The 27,607-nt window shown below is 33.4% G+C and overlaps 2 protein-coding genes across 5 annotated transcripts in view; both read right to left on the bottom strand.

Annotated features, from left to right (window-relative positions):
• The window catches only part of LOC103568456 (RNA-binding protein Musashi homolog Rbp6), a 518,165-nt gene that overhangs the window by 275,694 nt on the left and 214,864 nt on the right, over positions 1-27,607 (bottom strand). For all 4 annotated transcript variants that reach the window (XM_053743035.1, XM_053743032.1, XM_053743034.1 and 1 more), the window contains exon 3: positions 13,655-13,736. In XM_053743035.1, the coding sequence (XP_053599010.1) occupies positions 13,655-13,689 (35 nt within the window). In that variant the 5' untranslated portion in view covers positions 13,690-13,736. The remainder of the gene's footprint in view (positions 1-13,654; positions 13,737-27,607) is intronic.
• Positions 32-697, bottom strand: LOC103568455 (uncharacterized). Its single transcript, NM_001414816.1, has one exon. It carries the CDS (start codon positions 643-645, stop codon positions 64-66), a length of 582 nt encoding a protein of 193 aa, NP_001401745.1. The 5' UTR covers positions 646-697; the 3' UTR covers positions 32-63.

Raw genomic sequence — 27,607 nt, 5'->3', positions numbered from 1 at the left:
GCAAAAAAAAATAATTTTTTCAAAAGTTTACACTAGTGGTCCCGCTCAATTTAAATAATATTCTCAATTATTTTTAAAAGTTTCCTCGACTAGAAAATTGACGAACGATTGATTTTCTTCTCTAATACTTCCACGCGGTTCAAAATTGAGCATATGCGCCATACCCGTTTTTTCTAGAAAATGTTTTATTCTCGTGACATTGTCATAAGCGCAATTATTTTCACTCGGATTATTGTGATTCGAACAATTAGTCCCCAATTTTTCAATGTCATCATATTTAACGTCAGTCATGCACAAAATTTTTTTATAGTTACCAATTATTTGCATCAATAATTTTTTTTTCAATTCATTCGGAACAATAATTAACTTCGCATTCTTCAAATAATTTTTAAAAATACTTTCCTGATCGAACGACGAAATATTTCCACTCTCCCATGGTATTCCATTGAGTTTATTTATTACTAATGAATAAAATGATTGCAACTCATCTGGTAAATCATTCCAATTACAAAATGGTTTAAATAATCCCTTCTCATCGATAAAAGCACCACTAGAATCCTCAGTTACTGTCATAATACCGAATTCTTTGGCTACAAAATTTGACGCAGTGATAAAATAACCGTTGAAATCAATAATTACCGACATAACTACTCAGCTTATTGTATTTAAATCTATTAGTTCTAATTAATAATCAATAAAAATATTTTTTTTTATTATAATTATTAGTCATGTAAATTAAGGTAATTAGATTTATGGCTAATTAACGAGTACTTAAATAAGCTCTTGGATACATCGATAATGAATACACTCTTATTACTTATCTTTGTAAATATGTATTAAATTAAAAATAATTACTAAGCTGATCATTAAATATAAGTAGAGGGAAAATAGAATGACATATTTTAATACCGGAAAAAAAAATTTTAATCGACAGACTTGAATTATTTAAAAAAAATAAAAATTATTATGGGTTTAAAATTAATTAAAAATTAATATTTATTACTAAGGCAACATAATTAATGAATAATTCATGGAATCGATCGGACGAAAAGAAAATTTATTACACGAAGAGAAAATTATGGTAACCGTTTTTAAGACGCTTATAAAATATCAACCCATAGCGTTATGATAATAATTACTTGAAATTATGGAATACACGCCCATCATTTCCGAGAAAAGTTTTCATGACTATGGGAACAATTCCTTTCATTATGATATGTTCTAATACACGACTGGAATTTTATTTCTGATTTGCCTGAATTACCATGAGGATCTCATGGTTAACATAACGTTTGCCATAATACGGCAAACCTGAGGAGTTCCTTATTGGGACCACATTAGGATAGTCTTATTACAAAAAAAAAAGTTATTTGCCATCAAGTAAACGTTAAGAATACCATCAGAACCACATTACGACTGACTCTTTGAAAGAAAACTTAATTGTCATTAGGCAAACATACGAGTTTCTTATCAAACCCATACCAGGGTAGCATTCTCGCTGCACCAAGCTACACGTTATTCTAAATATTGTTACCGTCCCGAAAGGAATCTTTTATTGATTTGTCTGAAGTACCATAGTGTTATAATATAATATCCCATCTGACCATAAAAATTTCCAACTCCTTTTATAATTTTACCAGTTATTCTTTGATGTCATAATGAATATACTATTTACGCTCACATAATCACATACGTGGATCAGCGCAGTAGATAGCATCAAGAACTTTAAATCGGAACGACGCAGGTTCGAGCCCAGCAGCCACTGAGATTTTTTCATTAATAAAAAATATGTTTATTTCCTTTACGTAATATATTGTATGGTAATGATTATCATACTCATGGTAATAGTTCCTATAGTCACAAAGTAATAAATCCTATAGCCACATGGAACGGTTCCTAGGTGCGTATTAGAATAAACCCTGAACATCATGGTAACCATTCCTATAAGATTGTGGTTATCGTGACCATACTACTATAGTAAGCATTACCATACATTATAGTAACCATCACCGTAATTTTATGGTAACGGATTCTATATGGCAACGTATGTGGCAGCGGTTACCATAATGACATAGATATTATTAACATAGTTTTGTAGAAACTATTCCAAAATCGTATAGGGAAAAACCCCATATAGATAAGAATGGTTAACATAAATTGAATGGGCGCCATTTTTATAATCGATATTTCAAAAAAACCTGTTACCATACGATGTGGAAATCATTCCCTCGATATATTATCATTATTACCGTAAATTTCTCTCCATGTATTATATATTCTATCTCTAGCTCATTTCCCACCAAAATTACCATCGTTATACCTAGTATTATTATTAATAATTAGTATCTAATAGAGTTTGAGAACATAATTATGATTAGATAATTAAATAATGCTGACAACTAAATAGATAAGGGGTAAATCGATTAATTGTGCGAAACCCCGTGACATGTGTTGTGATAATGAAATATCAAACATGAACGACTGACTCATGATCCTACGGTATTTCCAAGCGATAATTACTGATCCTACAACAATCCCACTCTGCCACAGATTCTATATAACACAACTACTAGATCAGAATATTACGGAGTTGCGTGTTTATAATTATTGTTGGCAACTGTTAACTCTAACCCCGCATTTTACACGCAACGCTCAATTGCGTTCTTGCAATTGTCATAAAACTGGCTCTTTGTTCTTCATTTCTTGCGGGACTTTTTTTTATTTATTTTTACGGAATAACGTGACTAATTGATGTGCGTATAAATAAAACATCTTAAGAAGCGTATCTAATAAAATTAAACCGCGATATAATAGGGAAACGTCAGATACACGAGGAAAAAAAATTTATTTTAATTTTTGATTTATTGTTCATTATTTATCTTTTTTAAATTGTGGAAATATGTACAGAGTAACGTTCAGTGGGGCGAAAAATGATTGACGAGGCAAGGACAGTGACATGCTAAAAATATATTCCACGAGTGTATTGAGAGAAAGAAAGATCTGGCACGTGTTGCTTCAAAGTTATCTTTTCATTTTATTTTACCTTTTTTTTTTGCTCATGGATTTATGTAGCTGTCTCTATTTTTTTTTTAAATATTTTATAAATATATATATATATATATATATATATATATATATATCTATATATATATATATATATATATATATATATATATATATATATATATATATATATATATATATATATATATATATATATACATTTTTTTTTCACTTTTTCAACAGAGATTCGTATAGTTTTTTTTTTTTAATACTTTTAAAAGCTCAAATATGTGGGACCAGGGTAAAATGATATACTGAGGCAACATGGGACGTTATTTTTGAAAAGACAGGGGTAAATTGGTTATTTTAAGGCTATAACATATTTTTACTTAGAAAACATTTTTTCTTCACTCACTACACTCGTATAAAAAAACCATATACTGTCGATAATATATAAAAATATATATGGTAAATAACTGAACACATATGGCGGCAAAATTATTAATATTGATTAATATATGATTAATCATATATAGTAATTTATACGTTTAATACTATAATAATCCATATCATTTATAATTTGTGTGATTATATATACATGTGACATTGTATCAAAAATTATATGTCCGTTTCATATATTAACTTATAACGTAAAATATATGTTTCATAGTATAAATTAATTTATAATTTGAATATAATTATAATCCATGTAATTTATAATATATGTAATTGTATACATATGATATTACATCTCAAATTATATTCTCGTTTTATATATAAACTTATAATTTCAATATTATAATAATTTCGATATTATTATACATGTATAAATAATTTAAAATATACATCCATACTAAAAATTAAAGGAACAAAAAAATATAAGTAGTTGTAGTTATTATTTAATTACATACAAATACTAAAAATATCATAGCTTACATCATATATTAATAAGTATATAAATCTATCATATATTTAAATACAACTATGTTTACATATATTTGTGCAAATATATGTAAACATATATCTATATAAATATATATTTACATGTATAAATATTATATTCCAGTCATATAATTAAATCATATATCTTATCCTATAACTTAAAATATAATATAAAATATTATAATATTAATATTATAATAATATAAATATTATATATTATATTTCGGTAAAATTTTGAATATGGCTCTTTTGTATATGGGATTCAGCTAAACAACACAAATTTTCTGTTTACTTTCGAATAATATAACAAATGTCTAACATCCCGGATTTTCTAACCATTTGACATAAAAAATCTGCTAAAGGAAAATAACACAAACGGTTTGTGTTGCATTAACAGATTTCTGTTGAAAATCAACACAAAAATTTATCTAAATAATTTTTTTAAACAAATACACAAAATTTCTAATTTAGACGCTTGGATTTCTGTTCATGTTAAAAAAAAACAAATTTAGACGAAATCGAAAAAATGACTAAAATTGCAATTCTGATAATGATTGAAATTTTTTAATTCAATTTATACGAAATATAAAAAATCATTGAATTGGTGGCTCAGTTACCGTTGAATTATTGGTATTTGAACAAGAATTTAATAATAAATGTATTTTTTTTTTTCGAGTAATTTGTAAATTCATAAAGTTTTAAATAAATTTCCGTTGCAATTCTCTGTTAATTCACGGATTTTAATTAAACTCTAATATCTCGGGCATTTAATTCTAGCCAAATTGGAAAATTTAAGTATAGACTTTAGTAAGAAACCGTTTTAGGTATTTAAATACAAGTTTAACTTTGGATTTAAAAACTAAAATCGCTGTCTATTCTTCGGGCAGATCTTTGATTCCCTCGGTAATTTATCCTACGGTGTATAAAGTTCTAGTACATCTTTGATTTATAAAACAGGCTTAATTAATCCGACTTAAACTTTATTCGCTGAATGACTTCCCCTCCCACCGAATAAAGGTCGCAGTGAATTCCTGTTGTTATTGAATTAAGTTCAGGTCTCAGGAATCATTTTTCGAAATCTATTTACTGTGAAGTGAAAATAAATTTTTATTATTAATATAATAATAAAGGCTTTAGCACGCGATGAGTGAATTAGGAAAGAGCGATTTAACTGAATTTTAAATAAAAGTGCCCGTCACAATGGAGAACTGAAATGACGGGTTATAAAGCTGGTTTTCGCCCCTGACCTACCGTTTCTTTATGTATAGTAGTTGGTAATATAAAGTTAATGACCGTGCCATTCGCACGCATGATTCTAAACCGCTTTCGATCAATAGCGTGTTGGTATGTTTTTTAAATTTATTTTGTTTGTTCGCCCGTTAATTATTTCCTCGTATTTACATTCTATCAATTTTTTATTTTTTATTTAAATAAAAAATTTATTACTATTATTTTTTTTAGTTCAAATAAAAATAACTGATAAAATATTAATTTCACATAAAAATTGATAGAAATTTTTTTTACGAGGATTTAATTTCCTACAAAAATGATGCCTAAAATTTTAATGGTTTGTAGTTTATTTTCGACTTAAAATTAGTATATTCGACACTAATATAAGCCAGGATATACTATTATAGGAACCATTCCAATAATATTATGAGAATCGTTCCCATACTATTATGGGAACCATTCCTGTGATAGTATAGGAATGGTTCCTATAATTTATAGGAATCGTTCCTATATATTATGAGAATGATTCCCATAATATTATAGGAAGTATTCCCATAAATTATAGAAACCATTCCTATAATTATAGGAACTGCTCCCATAATTTATGGTCGTCATTCCTATACTGTTATAGGATGAAATTTTACAAAATTATAGGAACCATTCCCATAATTCTCTTTCCGTGTAATAATACTTACTTTTTGAAATAATTGATAGTAATTTTTAAGAATCTACAAAAATTAGTAAACTACATTGCATTAAGCACATAATAGTACTAATTATTGATAACAGATCTCATTTTTTACTATTATTTATCAATTTTCGATATTTTGTTTTTTCCGTGCATGGACATTTAAATTAAAAATAAGTCATGCATAATTTTTTTTTTTTTTTTTTTTTTTAAATAAAACTAATTTATAAAAATAAAAAATGTAACACTCGAGCTCTGCATGACTTAAAACCCTCAGATCCCATAAAAGTTAAATGTGTACCCAAAGTCCGAGCACTTGTGTTAGTACTGGAGCAACATGTCGTAGTTGATATTCGCGCGAAAGTATCCGAGAATAGTGTGGGTGTATGTGGGGACAAGGTTTGCGGCGAGCTTCCATGGGCGGCAATGGAAGAAGGTTCGTTACTCTGTGGGTTGTAAATTAATGGTTAACCCGTGGCATGAGCTCCGATGCTCTAAGAGGGCGCAGCTTGATCTATGGACGTCGTGTGCTGGCTCGGATACGGGTCCGATATGCATGAGTTTTCCGAGAAAACAAAACAAGAGAAAAAGTAAATAACAATAGTTATCATCCGTTATTTATTATTATTATTATTTTTATTTTCACCGCGAAATTGGAATTTTTCTCATTTAAAAGAAGCTTTATTTAGGTCACGACTAGATTGCTATCTCATGATTCCTCATTAAAGGCGGCCGAATCCTCGTTTCGTGGGCTGCCGGGTGAGAAAAGAAAGGAATAGACGATGGCAAGAGCCACCCATCAACCCATCGACCCACCTCCTCATCGACGTCTCATTTCCTGCCTCGAACTTATCAAGACAAATATCCCGAAAACCCGTACTTTCTTACTATTCTGCTCTCACACTCTTCCGCGAGACTTTCCAGAGAACACTATGACTCTTTTTCTACTGGCATTAGTTCTGTACGGGCTGATGGTTCCTTCGGTGCTTCAATTGTGGCTCCAATCGGAAAATAACTCTAATGAACAAACTATCCTAATTTCTGGCAGAAGCCCTCCACGCTTTAATTTTCCCGCTGTCATTACTCTTTTCCCTATCTTAACTTTCTTTCGCTCAGCTTCTGAAGCTCAGAATTTAATATTTTTCTTTATGTCTACTAATATAGAAATTAAAGATCTAATTTACTTAATTCTCTCCGGAAATAGTAAAATTCAACAAATTACATCTTCAAACTATTTTATTTTAATTTAAAACTTGTGGTCATAATTATTTTAAGTACTTCATTAAATAGTACGAGAGGAAAAATTTTTAAATGTTCATTTCTTACAGGGTGAGATGATGGGCTTGAAATTTTGCCGAGTCGATATCTAAGACATACCTTGAACCCAAGTAAGCATTGAAAACCTAGATTAGACTTTTTAGGACATAATTGTAAAAGCTTGAAATGGATCTCCATAGACTTATGGAGGCATGAATTAGGCCTTCATAGACATAAACTGTGAAACGAACGTAACTAACGGAAGGAAGGACTTGCAAGTAATACTACAAGTAAAATTGTTAAATTCGCGGACTACTGGAGAATTGATGCAAGTGATTCAGTCATTTTTCCAGTGGGCTACTGACAACCTAGGATGGATTGGGTCCCAAAGGCAGTCTAGGACCAAAAGTGGGTCGATTTCAAAAATTCTAAGGATAGCAAAAAATTGCTGCGAGTGATTCAGCAGATTTATTAATAGATTAATGACATCTAAAAGTGGAATAGGACCTAGAAGCAGCCTGGGACTAACAGAAAATCGATTCAAAAATTTCTGAGCTCGTTCGTTTCACGATACGTCTTTGTCGGTCTAATTCATACCTTTTTTAAGCCTAAGTAGGTTAAATTCAAGCCTTTGTAAGTCTAAGTTGGTTCATTTCCAGCTCTACAATGATTTTGTCCTAAAAAGTCTAATACAGTTTTTCAATGCTCATTTAGGTTTAAAGTATGCCTTAGATTTCGACTCGGGATTCTGTACAAATTTTTTTCTATTAAAGTAATGTCTCATTTTGCTTCACACAAAAAAAAAGTATTTCTTGACGCAAGAAATTTTTCGAATTATAAATAGAAAACAAAAATTTTCATAAGACTAGATAAAATTTCTTAGCACAGTAAATTTTCTCTCGCCCTAAAAAAATTATTTTTTCGAATTTATAATTCAAAAAATTTTTTAGGACAAGTGAAATTTTTCTCGGACTGAGTAAAATTATTTTGCATCACCAAATTCTTTTTTTCTGAGCAGTCCCTCAATTAAAAAATTTTAAAATCAATTAAAAAAAATTAATTTACTTTCCGAAGGTATTTTCAAGACCTCAGAGGCAATCTGTTAATATGATCGTAAATCGTCATTAGCTGTGACCTGTCATCAATAATTAGACTTTCTTACCAGTTCTCATATTAAAAAATAATAATAATTTATTACATTCATCCTCAATATTTACTATAGTTTTTTAATATTAAATTTTCATAATAACAGTAATAATAATAATAATAAAATAAGGTGGATATTCACTAGGATTTTGTATGCATAGAGATGATAAGTGAGGATAGAGGGTGGCTTATTTCCGGACTGGCCTTTGGGGTAGGTTGCAAAGTCTCTGGTCGGCTTACGCTGACGTGTATATAGAATGTACTCCGTCCGATAGCGGCTTACATGAGGGCACCAGAAAAAGAGGGAAAGAGAGAGTGAGAAAATCAGACAGTGGCTGGTCATGTGTGAGGGAGTAAAAGGGGTAAGTAATTTATCAGGATGTCCGTTGGGTGAACGGTCGGGTAGCCAGCTTCTATTCATTCAAACTTTTAGTCGATTTTTTTTTGACTTTTTGCATTCTCACGTCTAATGAATACTATTAAATAAATAAATAGGAAAGTAATTAAAAGAAAAAAGAATTTAAAAGGAATAAATAAATAAAAATAACCGTACATTAAATGAGATATAATTCGAGTGCGTGTTTGCATTATAAAGCGTAGCACGTACGATGTACTGTTGCTGTTCTACCGGGGGTGAGTGGAGGTTAAAAGGGTTCAGGACAAAAGAGGAAGGGGAATACGAAAGTGCGATACGATTCACGGCTTAAACGGTTTAACTCGCGGACGCGTGGCGAGGTTGGTTAATCGAAGAATAAATAAGGGGTTGTAACATTTACCCGGTACTCTTATAGCTCTACCTCCGGAGATAGCGTTTCCATACTCGGTTTTTCCTTATAAACTATATTGCACTGGCTTACTGAGTACTGAGTTGGCACACTTGTATTCGTGAGACCGTGGATTAATGTGAGGACACCTGCTGTGCCCTGCAGGAATTAACGCGGGAATCGCGTGACCCGAACGCTAACGGTATGAGTGAGAGAGGTGTAAGGGGGCAAGGAAGAAACGACGTTGGGTGTCGGTGCCGTTATTTCTGGAACGGCCGTTCTTACTCTCCTATCAGCCCTTTACTTTTCTGACCCACACTCTTTGACGCTATTAGATACTAATTAGCTTATAATTATTTTTAAAAATATGTGAGTTGGAAGTTGCTTGGAATTATAAGACCTGTGGCTGGAATCCGCTGGTATTCAGCGGTTCGTATTTATATATCGGGTGTAACTCGTGGGGCAGTGATTGATGAAATCACAGTGAGTTAACTCACGCACACTCGAGATTAGCTAAATTTAAATGAAAGCGAGAATAAATAATGTCAAAGACTCTCTTTTAAATAAATAGTTAAAGTGTCTTTGATAGTAATATTTTGGCGACAAGTTTACCCACAAACAGTAATATCGCGTGTCAAAGTAAGGCCACGGGGTCAAAGATCTCGCTTTTGAACCTTCTTACAGTGTAATACAATAACTCAGTCCTTTGTAAGCAGAGTTGTTATTAAAAATAATTGAGTGTTTTGATAATTAAAAATGTCAATTAAGCGATGGAAAAATTTAACGACTAGCAAACATGAGTTGCTGTTGTTTTTAGTTGCTTAACTCTTGTTGCGAGAGATAATCCCAAATGCACTGATGCAATTTGTCTTGATTGACACGCGGAACAAATTAGTGCAGCTTAATTAGAGTAGAAGCATTTGCTAGAAGAGTGGAAATAGAAGGAGACGATGTGGGTGGGGGATGTGTGTGTGTGTGTGTGTGTGTGTATGTGTCAAGGTTGTTCTGAAAATCGGCAAAACGAGAAATGGAAATTTAACGGCAACTAATCGACTAGGTTGCTATGGATAGAATTGTAGGTTATGTGTAGCAGGGAGCGGGAATCGCGAATCGAACAGACGTTTAATTAGTAAAACTAGTGTAGGATAGAAAGTGGAGGCGAAGGGAGAACAATGCTGATGCTCGTGAGACGGAACGAATTGAAGTTAAAGAGTTTTAGTAGCGGCAACTTAATACGCGGGTCAGCAATCTATCCGACGTTACCGTCACGAATTCAGGCTATGGTTTAAAGTGTATATTCAGTAGCGAGCTGAGCTGTGAGCTAGTTTGCTAAATCCCAGGATGCAGATAGTTCTGGACAGTGTTAGCATGCACCAGTGAAACAACGGAAACAACTCCTTCCCTTTTTCTCGAGCTTGACCCTCTGTTTCTCTATCTCTCTTTGCCCTTCATGCTGACTCCCAACCCGAGTAATTAAAATGTTTAACCGGACTGGCCACCACTAATTTTACACGAGTTTAATTTACTAACTGCTGTTACATTGAAGCTTGATTTGACATTTTTTAATATGTTTAATGCGGTATCCAGTAATTAATTAATAATTTAATAGATGGAGGTTTATTTTTTTTTTTAAATAAAACTTTAGGAATAAAATTATTTATAAAATAATAATAATAATAATTTTTTTTTAGAGCATATTAATATAAGTTGGTATGGAGACGCGACTTTAAAAACAGATGAAAAATGTAGTGGGACAAAAAAAAAGAAGAAAAAATAACAAATATCAGTATAAGCGGTCCACAAACTCGCGTGTATAACTCGCAGATTATTTTTTCTGTTTATTTATTTGCTCGTCAGCTGAATGTACGTGTGGATGAGGTAAAGAGAGACAGGAAGAGAGGCACAAATCATATAGACTAACATATCCTGCAGCAGTCAACCGGAGTGGAAACTTTTGCCACCTCGCCGTTCGGGGATCGACCAGAGTCCGGTAGGACTCACCCAAACAATCCCGCGTAGCATCAGTTACGCAGCTCCCACCCGCTAAAGTTTTGTTTAACGTTTCAAAAATTCGCAAACCCGCGCATTTTTTCGATCTCATTGCTCTTTTATATTTCCGTCTCTTTTTACAATCGCAGATATTTGCTGTATCGTAATCCTTGTTCTCTTTGTTTATTCCCCATTCCCCTCGTTAATATGATGGTCTGTTACAGTCGAGTCCGCCGAATGTCGCTTTTACGAGCCGTTGAATTCGTTTAATCGAGAATACACCACCACGTATTATCCAGCACCAATAAAAACGTTTTACGCGCGTTATCGAATGTCTCTTTACTCAGAAATTATTTTTAATTTGTTTTTCAACAAGACATGTTCTTTTTGAAAAAAGTTTTACTATTTGCCAGAAAAAAAATTTTAAGCTGATTCAAAATTAAAATTTTTAACGACCCCATGAACCGATTTTTTAAAAATTTGGTATAAATGTTCATTATAAATTCCTATGTCGTCCTAACCGGGTACACGGAAAAAAAATTATAGGAAGTATTCCTATGTATTATGGGAATGGTTCCCATAGTATTATGGGAATGGTTCCCATAGTATTATGGGAATGGTTCCCATAGTATTATGGGAATGGTTCCCATAGTATTATGGGAGTGGTTCCTATAAGTGTAGAGGAAATGCTCCTATAATATTTAGGAATGGTTCCCATAACGGTATAGGGATGGTTTCTATAATATACAGAAACCATTCCTATAATATTATGGGAATGGTTCTCATAATGGTATAGGGATGGTTTCTATAATATACAGAAACCATTTCTATAATATTATGGGAATGTTTCCTATAATTGTATAGGAACTGTTCCTATAATATTATGGGAATGGTTCCTATAATTGTATAGGAACTGTTCCTATAATATTATGGGAATGGTTCCCATAACGGTATAGGGATGGTTTCTATAATATACAGAAACCATTCCTATAATATTATGGGAATGGTTCTCATAATGGTATAGGGATGGTTTCTATAATATACAGAAACCATTTCTATAATATTATGGGAATGTTTCCTATAATTGTATAGGAACTGTTCCTATAATATTATGGGAATGGTTCCTATAATTGTATAGGAACTGTTCCTATAATATTATGGGAATGGTTCCCATAACGGTATAGGGATGGTTTCTATAATATACAGAAACCATTCCTATAATATTATGGGAATGGTTCCCATAACGGTATAGAAATGGCTATTATAATATACAGAAACCATTCCTATAATACTATGGGAATGGTTCCTATAATATATAGGAACCGTTCCTATACCATTATGGGAACCATTTTTACAATACATAGGAATACTTTTTATAATTTCCTTTCCGTCTAGAAGTAATTTTCAAAGTTTTCTTTGAATTAATATTTTCATGATAGTATAAGAACCATTCCCATAATATTATAGGAATGTTTCCCATAATGATGTAGGAATGTTTCCCATAATGATGTAGGAATGATTTCTATGATATTATGCGAACCATTCCTACAATATTAGAGGATTAGTTCCCATAATAGTATGAGAACGATTCCTTTAATGGTATGGGTATCATTCCCATAATTATAGGAACTATTTCTATAATTATGGGTAACATTCCTATAATTATAGGAACTGCTCCCATAATTTATGGTCGTCATTCCTATACTGGTATAGGATAAAATTTTTAAAAATTATAGGAACCATTCGCATAATTTTCTTTCTATGTACAAATCAAAATTTTTAATTTTACTATCTTTAAAAAATTCGAAATTTTTGAAAAAACATGCAGAAATTTTTCATTTTTTAACGGCCGCAACTTTGGGAAAATTTTTATTTTTTATTTGTTCAAGAGTTATGTTATAGCGGCATCTATACTAAATAAGAATTCGTTCGGTTTTTCTGTATCAGATGACCAGAAGAGTTGAAATCATGCACAACAGGATTCTTTTTTTTTTTCTGACCCCCACTTTGTCTGCTAATAATTTTGTGAATTTTGAGTTTTTTTCAGTCAATTTTTTATGTAATCTTGAAATATCAATTAACAAATGATAAAAAAAAAGTACAGCAAAAATATTTTTTATTTCGTTTATACAGAGCTTCAAAATCGCCGGAAATTCATGCATCTAGATTAAAATACCTCGTTAACCCCCTGTCCGTTTTATTTTATATTATAAAGAGAAAAAAAAATAATAAAAATTAATAAATTCAATTAAATGAATTATTTAAAGACTTGAACATGCGGATAACTGGCGGTAATTAAAAATAATTTATTCAACAGCTAATGGATTGGTTTATTTAAAAAATGACCTGTCAATTATTTACAGTCAGTGTAATGTAATAATTTTTGGGCGTATAATACTTATGGAAATTAATTATTCGATTGAAGTTATTATTATCAACGTCGAGAGGTATAATTATAATTATTATTATTATCAATCAGTTATCAAAATAACAGACCGCGGTATTTATGAAAAATTATCGAAGTCTATTTGATGGGGGACATGATTTATTCATTTATATATTTATTTGTATTTATAGGTATATATTTCAGTAGATGGTTTGAATAAAAATGATGGATCAAGAGATTAAAAGTTACCTTGATCGACGTGTGGTTGGATCCTTCATCACCATAACCTCTGTGATGTCTCCATACTTGGTAAAATACTCCCTCAGGCTCTCTGAAAACCATAAAAATGAAATATAATATGACATCGTTTATGCACTTTACGACAACAGATATGCGGACACAATTGATCTTTTTCACTGCGGCTAACTCTATTTTCGTAACGCGTATATGTGGGGTATGAATATTAAATTTATGGAGACTTTGTACTCATCGTTACTCTATATAATGCTTTATGTATTTTTTAAATTTATTCTCGTATCACTATTCATAAAAAATTTATAATGCCGGTTTTATATAATTTTATATATGGAATTTTTTGACAATAGAGGACTCGCGGATAAAAGAAGTGAATTTTAGTGGATGTCGAGAGTGTTCGCATGTCAATATCATAATTTTTTTTATCGCATTATAAAATTTATTAAATTATTATTTATTTTTTTCCTTTAAGATATAACAACCTAAAAAAATTTTTCTAAAGCCTCGCGAAAAATCTATAGCATGCTATGAACCTAAATGAGCATTGAAAAGTTACATTAGACTTTTTAGGACATAATCATTGTAAAGCTGGTAATGAACCAATTTAGACCTACAAAGGCTTGAATTGAACCTACTCACACGGAAAGAAAAATGGGAATTTTTCCAATGTTACTTACGAGAAATTCCCTTGTTGCCATGGTAAATTTTGCTTTATCGACAAAGTAAATTTTACCAAGGAAAAATAGAAATATAAATATATTATACAGGAATTTTACCCATATATTATAGGAATATCTTCCATATTGTCATTGCAGAAATTTCCATGCAACATAGCAATTTTTCCTATGGTGACATGGAAATTTCTCCCATGCCAACATGGATATTTTTACCATGTCACAATAGGAATTTTCTCATGTTACTGAAGTAATTTTTTCCTTTCCAACATAGGAAAAATTGCTATGTTGCATGGGAAAAATCCACAAGAAGATAAAATCGCTAAAATACCAAATATTTTGGTCATTTTTATCATTTGAGCTTTAAAGCGATAAAATGGGAATATGTGAAGGTTTTGCCATTTACGAAAATAGAATTTCAAAGTTTCCGAAAAATTTTTTTTGTAATTTAATTAAAATTTTTTTGTAGCACCTACAAATTAATCAATTTTGATCGTACTTAACAAATAACAAATTAAAAGCAGAGCAACTTCGAACAGATAACATCCAAGAGCTACAAAATATTTTTACTATTATTGTACTTCACTTTAATTAAAAAGGTGCCATAATTAATGATGTTGTGCAATTACATTCTTTTTAAATTTATACATTTGACTTACATTTATCTTGCCATTAAATACGGTTTGTATATCAACGAATGGCCCATATTTAATGTTATGAAAATTTGAAACCTTTAGCTTACAAATATTTTACTTTTATATACATGGTAATTTCTACTTTGTTAACATGAAAATTTTTCCCATGTTAACATGGGAAATTTTCCCATGCAACAGAGTTATTTTTCCAACGTTGATATAGGAATATTTACATTGTCAATATAGAAATAATTCCTATGTTACAAAGCAAAATTTACCATGTGACGTAGCAACAATTCACATGGCATAGTAAAATTTACAATGCCAACAAAGGAATTTTCTCCATGTAGAATTGGGAAAATTTCCATTTTTTTCTTTCCGTGTAGACTTACAAAAGTATGAATTAGATCTACAAAGACATATGTGAAACGAACAAGCTCAGAATTTTTTGAACCAACTTTCTGTTGGTCCCAGGCTTTTAGGTCCTATCCTACTTCTAGGTATCATTAATCTATTGATAATACTGCTGAATCACTTGCAGCAATTTTTTACTATCCTTAGAATTTTTTAAATCGACCCTTTGTAAGTCACAGGGTTTCTGTGGAAAGCAACCAACTCTTGGGTGTCATTAGTCCACTGGAAAAATGACTGGATCACTTGCATCAATTTTCCAGTAGTCCGCGAACTCAACCATTTTACCTTTTTGCAGTATTCCTTGTAAGTCCTCTATTGTTAAGCCTAATTACGTTCATTTTACGATTAATGTCTATGTAGGTCTAATTCATGTCTCCATAAATCTAAGTATATTCAATTCACCAAGAGAAAAAACTGGTTTTCTGAACTATAAAACACATACTTCAATGAAGCCCTCACTATTACCCTCAGTTCAGATAACTAATATATAGTTGTAAAATGTACGATGATGTCATAGTTGTTTTAACTGTGTTATAGTTCAACGAACAATACCTATAGCCAATGTAACTAAGTAAAAAATGGTATTCTTATTACAAAAAAATAATCAAGAAAAATCCTTAATTGTATTCATCGACTAGTTAAAACTACTACTTTCAAATAGTTTCGAGCACTATGATATAGTTCAAGAAACTAGAAATATTGGTGAAGATGACTATTTTTTCATTCCCATCCCTTTCTAGTTGCCACAACCATGCGCTTTTCTCTCAGTGAAGCCTTTGTAATTCTAAGTAGGTCCATTTTAACAATTATTATGTCCTTAAAAGTCTAATGTAAGTTTTCAATACTCATGTAGGTTCGAAGTATGTCTTAGATTTCAACTTAGGCTGGGACTCTCAAGTTTAATTTTATTTTTGTAAAGATTTAAATCCAATAATTAGTTTCGAATGTATCACTAAAAATAAACAATCCAATGACTGCTTACAACTATTTGAATCTCAACATCAACACAGCCTTAAATTAAAATATAAAGCTGTCTTAACAGGAATGCGAGAGCATAAAACCGTCGGAGGAACGAGATTCAGATTTATTACGAAATCAAACTCAAAAGTCGTTAGCTAAGTCGTCTATTAATTTGTTCGCTGAACGTCCGACCGGGAAGAAACGTGTTCGAGGAGCTTCTGATGACGTTCCAAGCCCTTCAATCTTCACCAATTTTCTTAATTCCCGTCCACTATTTTCCTCCATTCATTTTTCTTACTCAACCTTAATTCATTTAACATTTCTGACGTGCCAATTTTTTAAAAATAAAACTCAATAATTACCCACTTACACTCTAGTGCTCCAACACTCTCCCCCCTATTCCATAAAATCAAAAATATTTTCATACTAAAATTCCCTACATATGTTGTCTGTCCAGTAAAAACTCCAATTACCAGAAGTTGCGCGAATAATTGCCACCCTTCTCCCCTCCAAGAGTTTAAAACCAAATTAAAAGTTTTATTTTTCCCAAGATCAAGCCTTCATTTCTAATACTCCGAATCCTTCACCAATCGAGGCTCTAACACGCGATCGTTACATGACTGAAAATAAGTTTATGATCGAGTAAAAAATAATAAAATTGGTGTAAACTTTTAAAACATATCTCCTTGTCAGTTTAGACATTTTCTGGCACCGGAAGCCCGAGCCGCTCGAGGCTGGGGTAATTTCTTATTAATATTCCAGCAAAGTCCTTGCTAGCTCTTCCTTCTTACGATGATTTATAAAATAATGGAGAGCATGGTAAGGTGACACATAACATAGTGTTACCAATCTAGCTTAACCCCTTGCAACAAGGATCTAGCAGCCAAAAGCATTGGCCCTCTCAGTGCCTCGACACCAGCATATACACACGGACGTCATATATAACAGTGTTGTGAGAGCAGGGGTATCAGCCCTCTTAACATTGAGTTGAGGGTACGAGTAAGGGTAGAGGGTAAGGGTAAGGGTACGGGTACGGGTACGGGTGCACACTCTGGCCTTCAGCCAATATGGCTTGGCTCCAAATATATCTTGCACCCTATCTAATTATATGCCGCTTTATCCAGGCTGCCGTGAGGAGCTCGTAATACTCGGCAGTTACTTGCCCATCCACCATGCGGCATCCACCGGCTCTACAATATTCTTCGGCTTCAATAAACTACACATATCTCCAAGCTCTACATCTACTTAATAGTTAGTCAAGTAGATTGTCTCGGAAAAAAATTAAGTCCTTAACGATATCTTTTTTGGCGCGACCGTAAAAATTTGAATTTTATTGGTATTGTACCCAGCACAACTTGCAAACTAAACTCGGGGAATTAACTTTTTTAACTAAAATAAAAGATAAATAAATTTATAAAAATATTTCATTAGAGATAAAAAAAAAAAAAGGGGGAATGAAATAGCCGGGACAATAAAAGAACTTATTATATTTTACCGTCTCTAATTTGTCTCGGTGCCAATCGTCGAGGACGATTGATGGAAGTAATTTAAACAATGTAGACTGGGATCGGTGTGTAGTTGGAACCCTTATTGCGCGTAGATCCCGAGGAAGACTTAAAAAAAAGTGAAAAAAAGGAGCGAAATTTACGATTGTCATTTCCTTAATTGTGCGACACGGTCACGACTTATTTTAAGTGTAATCATTTCCGTGTCGCGCACAGACGCCTCCACGGGTCTGTTTGTCGCGGGCCTTAAAGAGTCCTCGGGGGATGGTTTTGTTGGACTGGTGCCCTGGCTGGATCACCGAACTGATAGTCCGCCGGATTTTTTTCGACACCCGACGCGCTTCAGCGTGGGAATTGAACCGAGCTAAAATTACCAGCCCTATACTACTAGTCTGTATAAATATATGTCCATATATATACATACATGGTTGTAGGAAGGCATGTACGAGGTTATTCAAGCTCGGCCACCCTCGACGCTTTATAAATTACCACCGAGAGTAATTATTTTATTAGCGTGGACGAGTGACGCGACACGCGAGATACTCCGACATCTATGTACCGGGTTAGCTACATAAACACATTCAGCGCATAAATAAATATATATATATATATATTAGCTGTGGAGGTGGAATACTGGGCTTGAGGTCTCGTGCGATTGACGCGATAAGGTCGATCGCGTTACACGGTGTCCTGACTCGTGTCCACGCATCGAAAAAGAACTCTGCTGGTCGGTTAATAATGTCAGTTCTAATAAAACTCGATCCTAGATAAAAAGTACACGATAATAAAACCAGCTTAGCTATTCTATTTTATTTACATTTAAATATTAATTCTGTCTTACTTTTATATTTTTATAAAATTTTTCAACGTGATATGAAAATATTTGAAAGCCTGTTAGGTATCACGCTCGAACGACAAAACCTATAAGGGGTCGGAAGATTGCCCAGCCAAGCAAATTCGAGGTTACTTTAGACCTGATTTCCTAGTTGGTAAAGTTCCTTCCTTGTTCCTTGGTTGCTTCCGCCCCGTTTAGGGTGAGGGTTGTCATCGAAACATATTGGCGATGATGCACCCAGTGGGTAAGAAAGAGTAGGGGAGAGGAAGAAGGAGAGAATGAAGAAGGAGACTGCTGAGTTTCATTCAAATGAGATCTCTCGGCAGATATAGCAAAAAAATGGATGAAAGAAGGCAAAAAGTTGGTTGGGATGGAGTGAGCTCGAGTGTTTTTCTATTCAGACGAGGGCTCGCATAAAGTTATATATACATTTCCTTACTTCGTGGATCTGGAGAAGAGAATAGAACGTGCGGCAAGAAGGAGGGCTCACTCCATACGAGCGTTCATTGAAACGAATGGCCCAGTCTGTCCTCTTCTTGGCACCCGAGCCCTCGAGCACGTCTTCTTACCTTCTGCCTTTTTTCACCCTACTCCACATTCTCCCCCTTTCTCGAACCAGTACCTTGATGCCTCCTCGCCCCCACAGAGCCCTTGCTTTATCTTTTACGGATCTGGCAAGATTACTTATACCTCGTGCTCAGAACGCAGCTCAACCTAAAGTATTATTTGAATAAACGTTGAGTTACCGCTCTTGGTTCTTGCAATAACGTTTTCTCTTCTCTATCGTAATATTAATAGCTCTTTGCCTTAGGGCTCAAATAAATAGTTCGCTACACGTGATTCTTTAAGTTAAATATCAATCTTTTAAATTCAATTGTATGAATCGTTTTTAAAAGTATTATTTTTAAATAAAACACGGCTTTTAACTTACAACCAAAATAACTTATTAACTATTTGTTTTGCGCAAAAATTGACATCAATATTTTTTATGGAGAATTTTATTGCCTTCAAAAAAGTATTTAATAATTTTTTCCATAAAGTTGATAGTTCAAAAGATATTTCGATTCAAAGTAAAAAACTCTCATGACGATGAATTTAATTAGGGGAGCCTGGGGCACGAAGGCCCCCCTGGGGCATAAAGGCCCTCTTCAAAAATTAGGTAAAATTTTTTTTTTTATTTTCCGTCAAAGTATGACCTTCATAATGTTTTTAGTATATTTTAAGTCAATACGTGATATGAGGGGCAAAACGGACAACTCGAAAAAAAAATTATAAAGAAAAAATTATTTTTTTTTTTATTTTCCGTCAAGTTAATTTTTTCGTGACAATTTTTTTTTTTTAATGGTCTATTTTACCTCATACATCACATACTGGCCTAAAACGTCATAAAAACATTATAAAGGTCATAACTTAACGGAAAATAAAAAAAAAAATTTTGTTGATAATTTTTTGGAGAGGAGGCCTTCGTGCCCCAGAAAAAAAACAAATTTTTTTTTCGATTTTTTGCAAAATTTCTACTTATTCTTTCGATATCGACGGAAAATAAATGAATTTTATGGTTAAAAGCCACAAAAAGAAAAAACCGGCTTAAGGGGGCCTTCGTGCCCCAGGCTCCCCTATAACTTTTAATTAGTAAAATTAAAATAACTGGCAAAGTATCGAGTTTACATAAAAAGTGATAGAATTATTTTTTGTACAGAATGAAATTTCCGATAAAAAAGTATGAGTAATTTTTAACGTTAATTCAACAGTTTCACAGAATTTTTTTTTAACCTTTAAAAGCTGATTTTTAGCTGATAAATTAATTCTAGTAATTTCTCTTAATGTGAATTCAATTTTCTTTCTCCTTCGTCATGAATATAAATCCCAGGTTAAATTTAAAATCCGCAAGAAATCTATGCACCGACTGCACTGCGCTAATAATCACGATTTATTTATCTTTATATAAATTTTTTTATCCCAGGTATTTTTTATCCTACTGCGTGATTCCGCGTAAAAAAGAGCAACACTGGCAAGCCGCGAGACTGAAATTTCCCCTTTTGCGTGCCACAGTCTATTTCGATGCACAAAACCTCCAGCATTCAAAAAGGAGTAAAATAAATCAGACAGCAGCATTTTCTTTAACTAGAGTCTCATCCACTCCAATTCCTTTCTCTCTGTCTTTCCAACGTATCCGTCTTTTTCACCACGCGTATACGTAAATAGAAACGAAACCGCTTAAATAACCATGGAAAATTTTACTCTCCCAATGATTAATTTTGTTCTATAAATAAATTATTTTAAAAGTAACCCGGGAATTTTATTTCATTTTAAAATAAATAATAAATAATTTAATAAATCAGCTTTGTTTTTTATTTTTTTTAACTAAAAAGCTGACTAAGGAACTTGAATGTCACGTAAGCAGTCCACCTGTACAGCAAGTAAATGACGATGTCTAGTCGAAGCCTACCTGGACACACGCCAGACACCCCCGTCAACCGTTACAACTATTATGTATAGCCTCGGAAAGGGAGGAAGAGAAAAAGGGAGAGAATGTAAGAGAGTAAGAGAGAGAAAGAATGAAAGGATGAGAGGTTAGGAGGGATTCGCGATAGTGCATAGTCGATGCATAGTGGGTACGAACCCCAAACGGCAGCCCCTCCACCATCTATATGGGTGCCCGCATTGCAGCTATGGCCCACCATCCTAATGATGGCAACCACGCAGGTACGAATCCACTGGTACTACTACAACAGTACTAACTACAACCACTGGTATAGTAGTGCGGCGGCAAACTGCTCGTGTCGTCTATAAACTCGGGTGCACGTACCTCTTACTCTTCACCTCACTTCGATCTTAAACTCTACTCGGCCTATAATTCCCCGGATATATAATAATATTTTATTTAAATAAAATATAGCAACCTGGTTGATACAACTGATTGATTGAATAAAATTATGTCGGAAAAAAATTCCTAGTAATTTATTCGGAATGGGGGTAGGAAATGAAAAATAAAAGCCCTCATGCTTCAGCTATTCATTATAAAAGTCAATAAAAGGTCGGATGGAACAAAAAAAAAATATCACTACAATAGCAATTTCAAGAATAAAAAAAATGTGAAGAGTCTGGTGACCTATTGAGGGCACGAGCGGCGATCAGAGTCATCGATGACGATGCGAGAGCGTAGACGAGGAAAAAATATATATAAATGGGTGTGAGGGCGCGACGGAGCGAGAAGAACGTACTCGGTGCAGCGGGATCCATTCTTGTTACTCCGAGCGACATCTTTAATTCATCGAATGCGGATTGCGGGTTGAATCCTTGATGAGCTTTATTCCACATCCGCGCGCTCGAACTATTGGATCCGATGAGAGATTCTCATACGATAATACCGACAGCTAAGCCAACCGCTTCGATGTGTCTTCCCTGCACCCTTCCCACCCCCTCCCCCCGACCCCACCAGTCTCAACTCTGCTCTCTGGTTTGGTCTCTTCTCTTCTACCTTTTATCTTTTCCCTCAGTGTCTCTGTCCGTCCTCACACACTTTTTTCATCCACCGTTACGTAGCGTACTCGAGAAACTCTCACCAAAAGCTTTTTTAGATTTTCGTTTTCTTCTTTACTTTTATATATTCCTCCCTTATTTCATTCTATTCTTAACAACTTTTTTCCCTTTGTTCTACTTGCACTCGTTCTCGTTTTTCTTAAGCTAAAACTTAAACTCCTACTAAGTCTTTGTCCGCTATTCCGTTGGAAACCTAAAGGAATCTGACCGATTCCCGACGGCAAGCAATCTCGCGAACCCTTTCTGTTGGCACGTAATCGAGCGTAAAACAACCCGGTAAAGATCACTCGGAGCCGAAGCTCGGGCTTGGATGTGTAGTGGACTAGTTTCTATTCTGTTGGCCACTAAGAAGAATAAGATTTAAAAATACTGGCATGCAGTGTCTTGCAGGTAGACTTGCTGTCCACAGTCCAGGGACACACGACAACGGTCTCAACGATTCGATAGATACGTGATTGGCTTCCTCTTGTTTCACGAATCGACGGTTCGGAAATTACGTCCTTGGATAATTCCAAGACGACAGCCAAATGACTCGAGGGACCTGGAAAGACTAAGACCAATATCAAAACCAAGACCAAGACCTAAAACGAGTCCAATAAATTTATTACACACAGCCTAAAATGTTACACTGGACATCTTGATCTAGCAATTGAAAATAACTTCAACCTCCAGTCTTAGCCATGTCTCATTTTTCCGGCCAGCACTCATATTCCAAAAGGGTTTACTTAAAATCGTTGATTATTGCTCATATGACAGCCATCAGACGGCAAATATGAAGCCCCGAGGACTTGATACACATCTTACAGGATGTCCATTCGCCGTATCAAACCAATTTCCGGTCACTGGCTCAACTTGCTACAAGTTTTGGGTTTCCTTACACATATTACTTGAGATAGAACGAGAATCTCATTCAATAAATGGCAAATCGAGCTGACTTCTAAAGCAAATTTGTCAAACGCCCTGAGGCGATTCTACTAATAATTATTGTTATTAGTTTGGAGAATTTATATTTTTGTATGAAAGATAAAAGAAAAATAGTCATTCCGGCCTGTAAGAGAAGTCGATTTAGTTTTTTATTACACGAGTTTCCGATAACGTGAATCGGTAGCGTAAATTCAGTAAAAATATCATTCAAACAATTTCTTCGTTATCTTAAGTTATTTGCTAGTGGCGGCCCGTTTTCGAATGGCGAGCGGCGAATTACTTTAACAAAAGAACCAACGAGTATGTGGGGTATGTGTGTGTATATGTGTATGTGTGAGATATAATATGATAAATGAACAAGTGGAGGTGGAAGTAGAAGCTGCACTCACAGAAAAAGACCGAACGAGTCTCTTGATAGTGTGGGTAGCGAAAGCAACCTTGGCGGCTTAATAATTCAAATCTCTCGCTACTCGAAAAATTGAATTTAATAATTCAATCCAATAGGAAAGCCCGGACGATTACAGCGAAAAAAAAATGTAATGGAAGAAAAAGTAGTTTCACTATTCGCGCTTCTTGTTCTTATTATTTTTCTGGTTTGCTCTTGGTTTTGGTGGCACAGTGGCGCCAGAACGATCAAAAATGCAATATCCAGCCGGCTCGATTTCTTAATCCGATTCTCGGATCCACTCCCCCGAGCCCAAGCTACGCTTTTATACCCAACTGAGCCGTACTCTTGATGTGCTCTAGGCTAACCAGTAACGTCAACGCAACTTCTCTGATATTTCTTAGGATCGTTTTTACGGAAAGTTTAACTCACTTTCCAGGAAAAAAAATGTTAAGTTTTTTAATTGGTTGACATTAAAACTTTCCGTTTTTTTTTTTTAAATTGGGAAAGTAGACTCGGAGTATGTGAAAAGTTATATAAGGATTTAGAAAATTTTTACATATTCATCCGAGCTCCATTTTATCTTAATATAGTTTCAAATAAGAATAACTGGTACGCTATTGGTTTTACCGAAAAACTTATGACCAATTAAGTTTACATGAAAATGTATAAGAATCTTTTTTGAAGAAAATTAAATTTTCTACAAAAAAGGTATCAATAAATTTTTCCATAAATTCAATAGTCTAAAAGATATATCAATTCAAAGTTAAGTTGACTGAAATTTATATTGCTATTTAAATTATTATATTAAAATATATAACATGACATTTATATTTCACCAGTTAGTAACGTCTTATATATTGATACTTGTGGTTACTTGACCTCCATTAACCTATTAACAGATGAATTTGATGTGTATCGGTGACGTCAGCCATTGCTTTATTTAATCCCATCAACAGCAGATATACACTTGGATAACTATCACACAGATATATACATATATATAATATCGAATACATTAGAAGAGAAGAATAGAATATAATGCAACAGCAGCAGAAGCTCAAGCTCAAGTACGAGCACTCAAGTGTGCCTGTCAATGCAGACATTTTTTCCGAGTGGATAAAGACACTTAAGCCCTCGAGGATTCCTCCAGCACCGACGGAAAATTCTTTCAAATAAATGTCCCGATACATCTATAATACAGAAATAAACTCCGCGGAACGTTGCTGTCTACTATCTTTAAAAATCCTCACGTAAACCTCAACACACATTTAAAAAAATAATTTTATTGACATTAATATTTATTTATATCCCGAAATGCAATAGACTGATGGGTCAATTGTCATGCCAGTGAGTATATATATATATGTATATTATATATAGGAATGAAATGTTTGAGTAAAAATAAAAAAGTTAGGCTTGGTCGCCGCTAGGAGACAGAAAGTTTTCATCGGTTTGAGTTACCCTGCCAGAATATATTTCGTGCTCTACAACGGAAAAGAATAAATAAAAAATAAAAGGAAGCCGCCCGCTTAAGGAGTTTAAATATGCACTGAAAATTAAGGCTGAGTCTACTGGCAGTAGTTATTTTCCACGGCAGAAAACTTTTCCCGACTTGTGTTAGTCTAGTCCGTAATAACTTTGAGTCATTTGGTGCTTTAAAAAAAATAATTTCAGAATAAAAATAAAAGGATTCACTATTTACTGTCCCCACAGTTAAAGTCTCAGACTTTATTTCTTCCATTCTATTCCTGGTCTCTTTCAATTTCCGTCCTTTATGTCCCAGGATAAAGAATAAAAACCCCGGATTATTGAGTCATATCTGTCTAGTTATCAGAGTATCCACTATTTTTTTTTTTTTTTTTTTTAATACCTCATTTGAGGTTTTTTTTAGTAGAAATAGCTAAAATCAATAGGTTAGCTTGAATCTTTATATTTATTTCAGTGCACACCTCCCTATCATCTAAAAAATTTTCACTTGCTTCCTAACATAAAATCGTACGATAAAAAATTTAGAATTTCTGGTAAATTTTTGTCTGTAGTTGCCCTAGTCATAATATTAGACGTAAATTGAACGTTTTTAACGTTTTGAACGTATCGAACATTGAAAATGAAAGTTCAACGGTTTTGTAAGACTCAAAATGTAACTTCATAATTTTCTTACTACGCATTTATGGCTTCTGGTGTCTGCTTTAAAAACGGTTATCAGATAACTTTGTTCAAGCTTTTCTCTAAAATAAAATCCCTAAACGCACAATAAAGACACAGATCTAATGCTTTACTCTATGAACTACCCGGGTAGAAAAATTGGATCTGATATCAGTCCAGCTAGATTGCATTTGGACTAATTGATCTAAAAATAATAAAAAATAGGCCAATAAAAGTAATCAGCAGTTAAAGTATGATTTTGATCTGAATAACAACAAATGGAGGCAATTTTGAGAAAAAGTGATTTTGATCTAGAGGCGATCAAAACCAGACTAAAAATTATTGAAAACCAGGCTGAAAATAGTCTAAATATGGAGTATTACGGGCAACACTCGATTTATTTTGATCTAAAACAGATCAAATTTTTCGACCCGGGGTAGCGAAGTTCACTCCAATTTTTCAATAACTTCCATTTGTTAACGAGAAAAATTTGGACAAAGTTCTCATTTACTGTACAAGTGCAACAAAAATAGTACCGTTCATCCACTTGAGCGCGAATAGAGACATATGACAATGCATCTTAAATTCCAAAAGGGTGCACTTAAAAATTTTTGGAAATTGACGTGATTATAATCCAGGAGTACAAAATTGATAAAAAAATTTTTTAATAACCTTATATTTCCTTATTGTAAATCTAAACAGGTTTAATGACGTTTTGGATTCGTTATAGTCCAATCTGTTTTGAATAAGTCAAAAACGGCCAATATTAATTTTTAATGTCCAATTAACGTTCAATATTTTGACTCGGATGAGTAAAACAATATTATAAATTTTCATATATTTCGCGATAGACTGAATTTAAAAAAAATCGCCGGGTTATTTTAACAGTTTAAAATAAACAAATAGTCTGAGTTGTTTGAAATAATAAATCATGGGTGAAAGGTATGTATGTACCTTTTACGTCCATGCTGGCTTGTATATAGAAGGTAATTAATAGCAGATTTGTTAAATTAATTGTTAACGTCAGAGGATGGAAGCAAATAAATACTCGACTCGATTCGCTTGATTCTGCATTGATAATTAATAAAACAGCCGATGATTAAACGATAAAGAAATGAAATCTGTCAGTATTTTGCCGGTGACCTCGGCTGTAAAATAGCAGACCTAGTTACATTTCACCGAAGCGGTATTAAGAGTCAAAGAGCCGATATTTTTGGTAAGACATTTTACTCTGTTGTCACACAGATGAGTTGTTCATTTGATATGATGAAAATGTTCAAACGATGAGTAGAATATCGGGGCTAATGGACCAGATTGCACCAAACCGAAGACGTGCCAAGTTAAGAGCGCGAAATACGTCCCAAACACGACCGAAATAAATTTCTAATCACGATTCTTAATCAACAAATCCTCATTCTCTATTTATAAGTGCCAAAACTCTGTTGGATAGGACTAAGTTTAATACTGCTGAGGATCGTTGCTGCGCTGCCAAATAAATATATTGCCAGATTATTGAGACAGACTGATAAAATGTGGCAAGAATTAAAAATATGGAATTATTCTGTCAGTTAATCGTGTTTCACGTCGGCTTGATGAAAGACCAAAGGGTCTTTGGCCTTGAATTAAAAACGCTTATGGTTGAGAACCGCAGAGTGGGCATGTGTGTGCATATGTGTATGTGTGTTTTGTGTTATAGATAGATGTGGACCTCGACTCACATTGCACAAGTGCGGCTGACATGGTCGGGGTTGAACAAAGTATCATGCCTACTCTGTGCGACCGTTTTAAAGTGTTTTTACACACTGCTTTACTGTACTGAATTTATTTTAAGTGACACTAAATTAGCTGGCAAACAATTTTTTTTATTAATTATTTTTTTTATACACAATGTTTTTATCATATTTTAAGAATCGTTTCAAATAAT

The sequence above is a fragment of the Microplitis demolitor genome, chromosome 2 (assembly GCF_026212275.2).
Source record: "Microplitis demolitor isolate Queensland-Clemson2020A chromosome 2, iyMicDemo2.1a, whole genome shotgun sequence".
Classification (NCBI taxonomy): Eukaryota; Metazoa; Arthropoda; class Insecta; order Hymenoptera; family Braconidae; genus Microplitis; species Microplitis demolitor.
The sequence above is the reverse complement of the archived record's forward strand: the minus strand, read 5'-3'. Positions and strand labels throughout refer to the sequence as shown.

What these genes read in the sequence shown, in the direction of transcription:
- LOC103568455 (NM_001414816.1), bottom strand. Translation starts at nt 645, where the DNA reads ATGTCGGTAATTATTGATTTCAACGGTTATTTTATCACTGCGTCAAAT.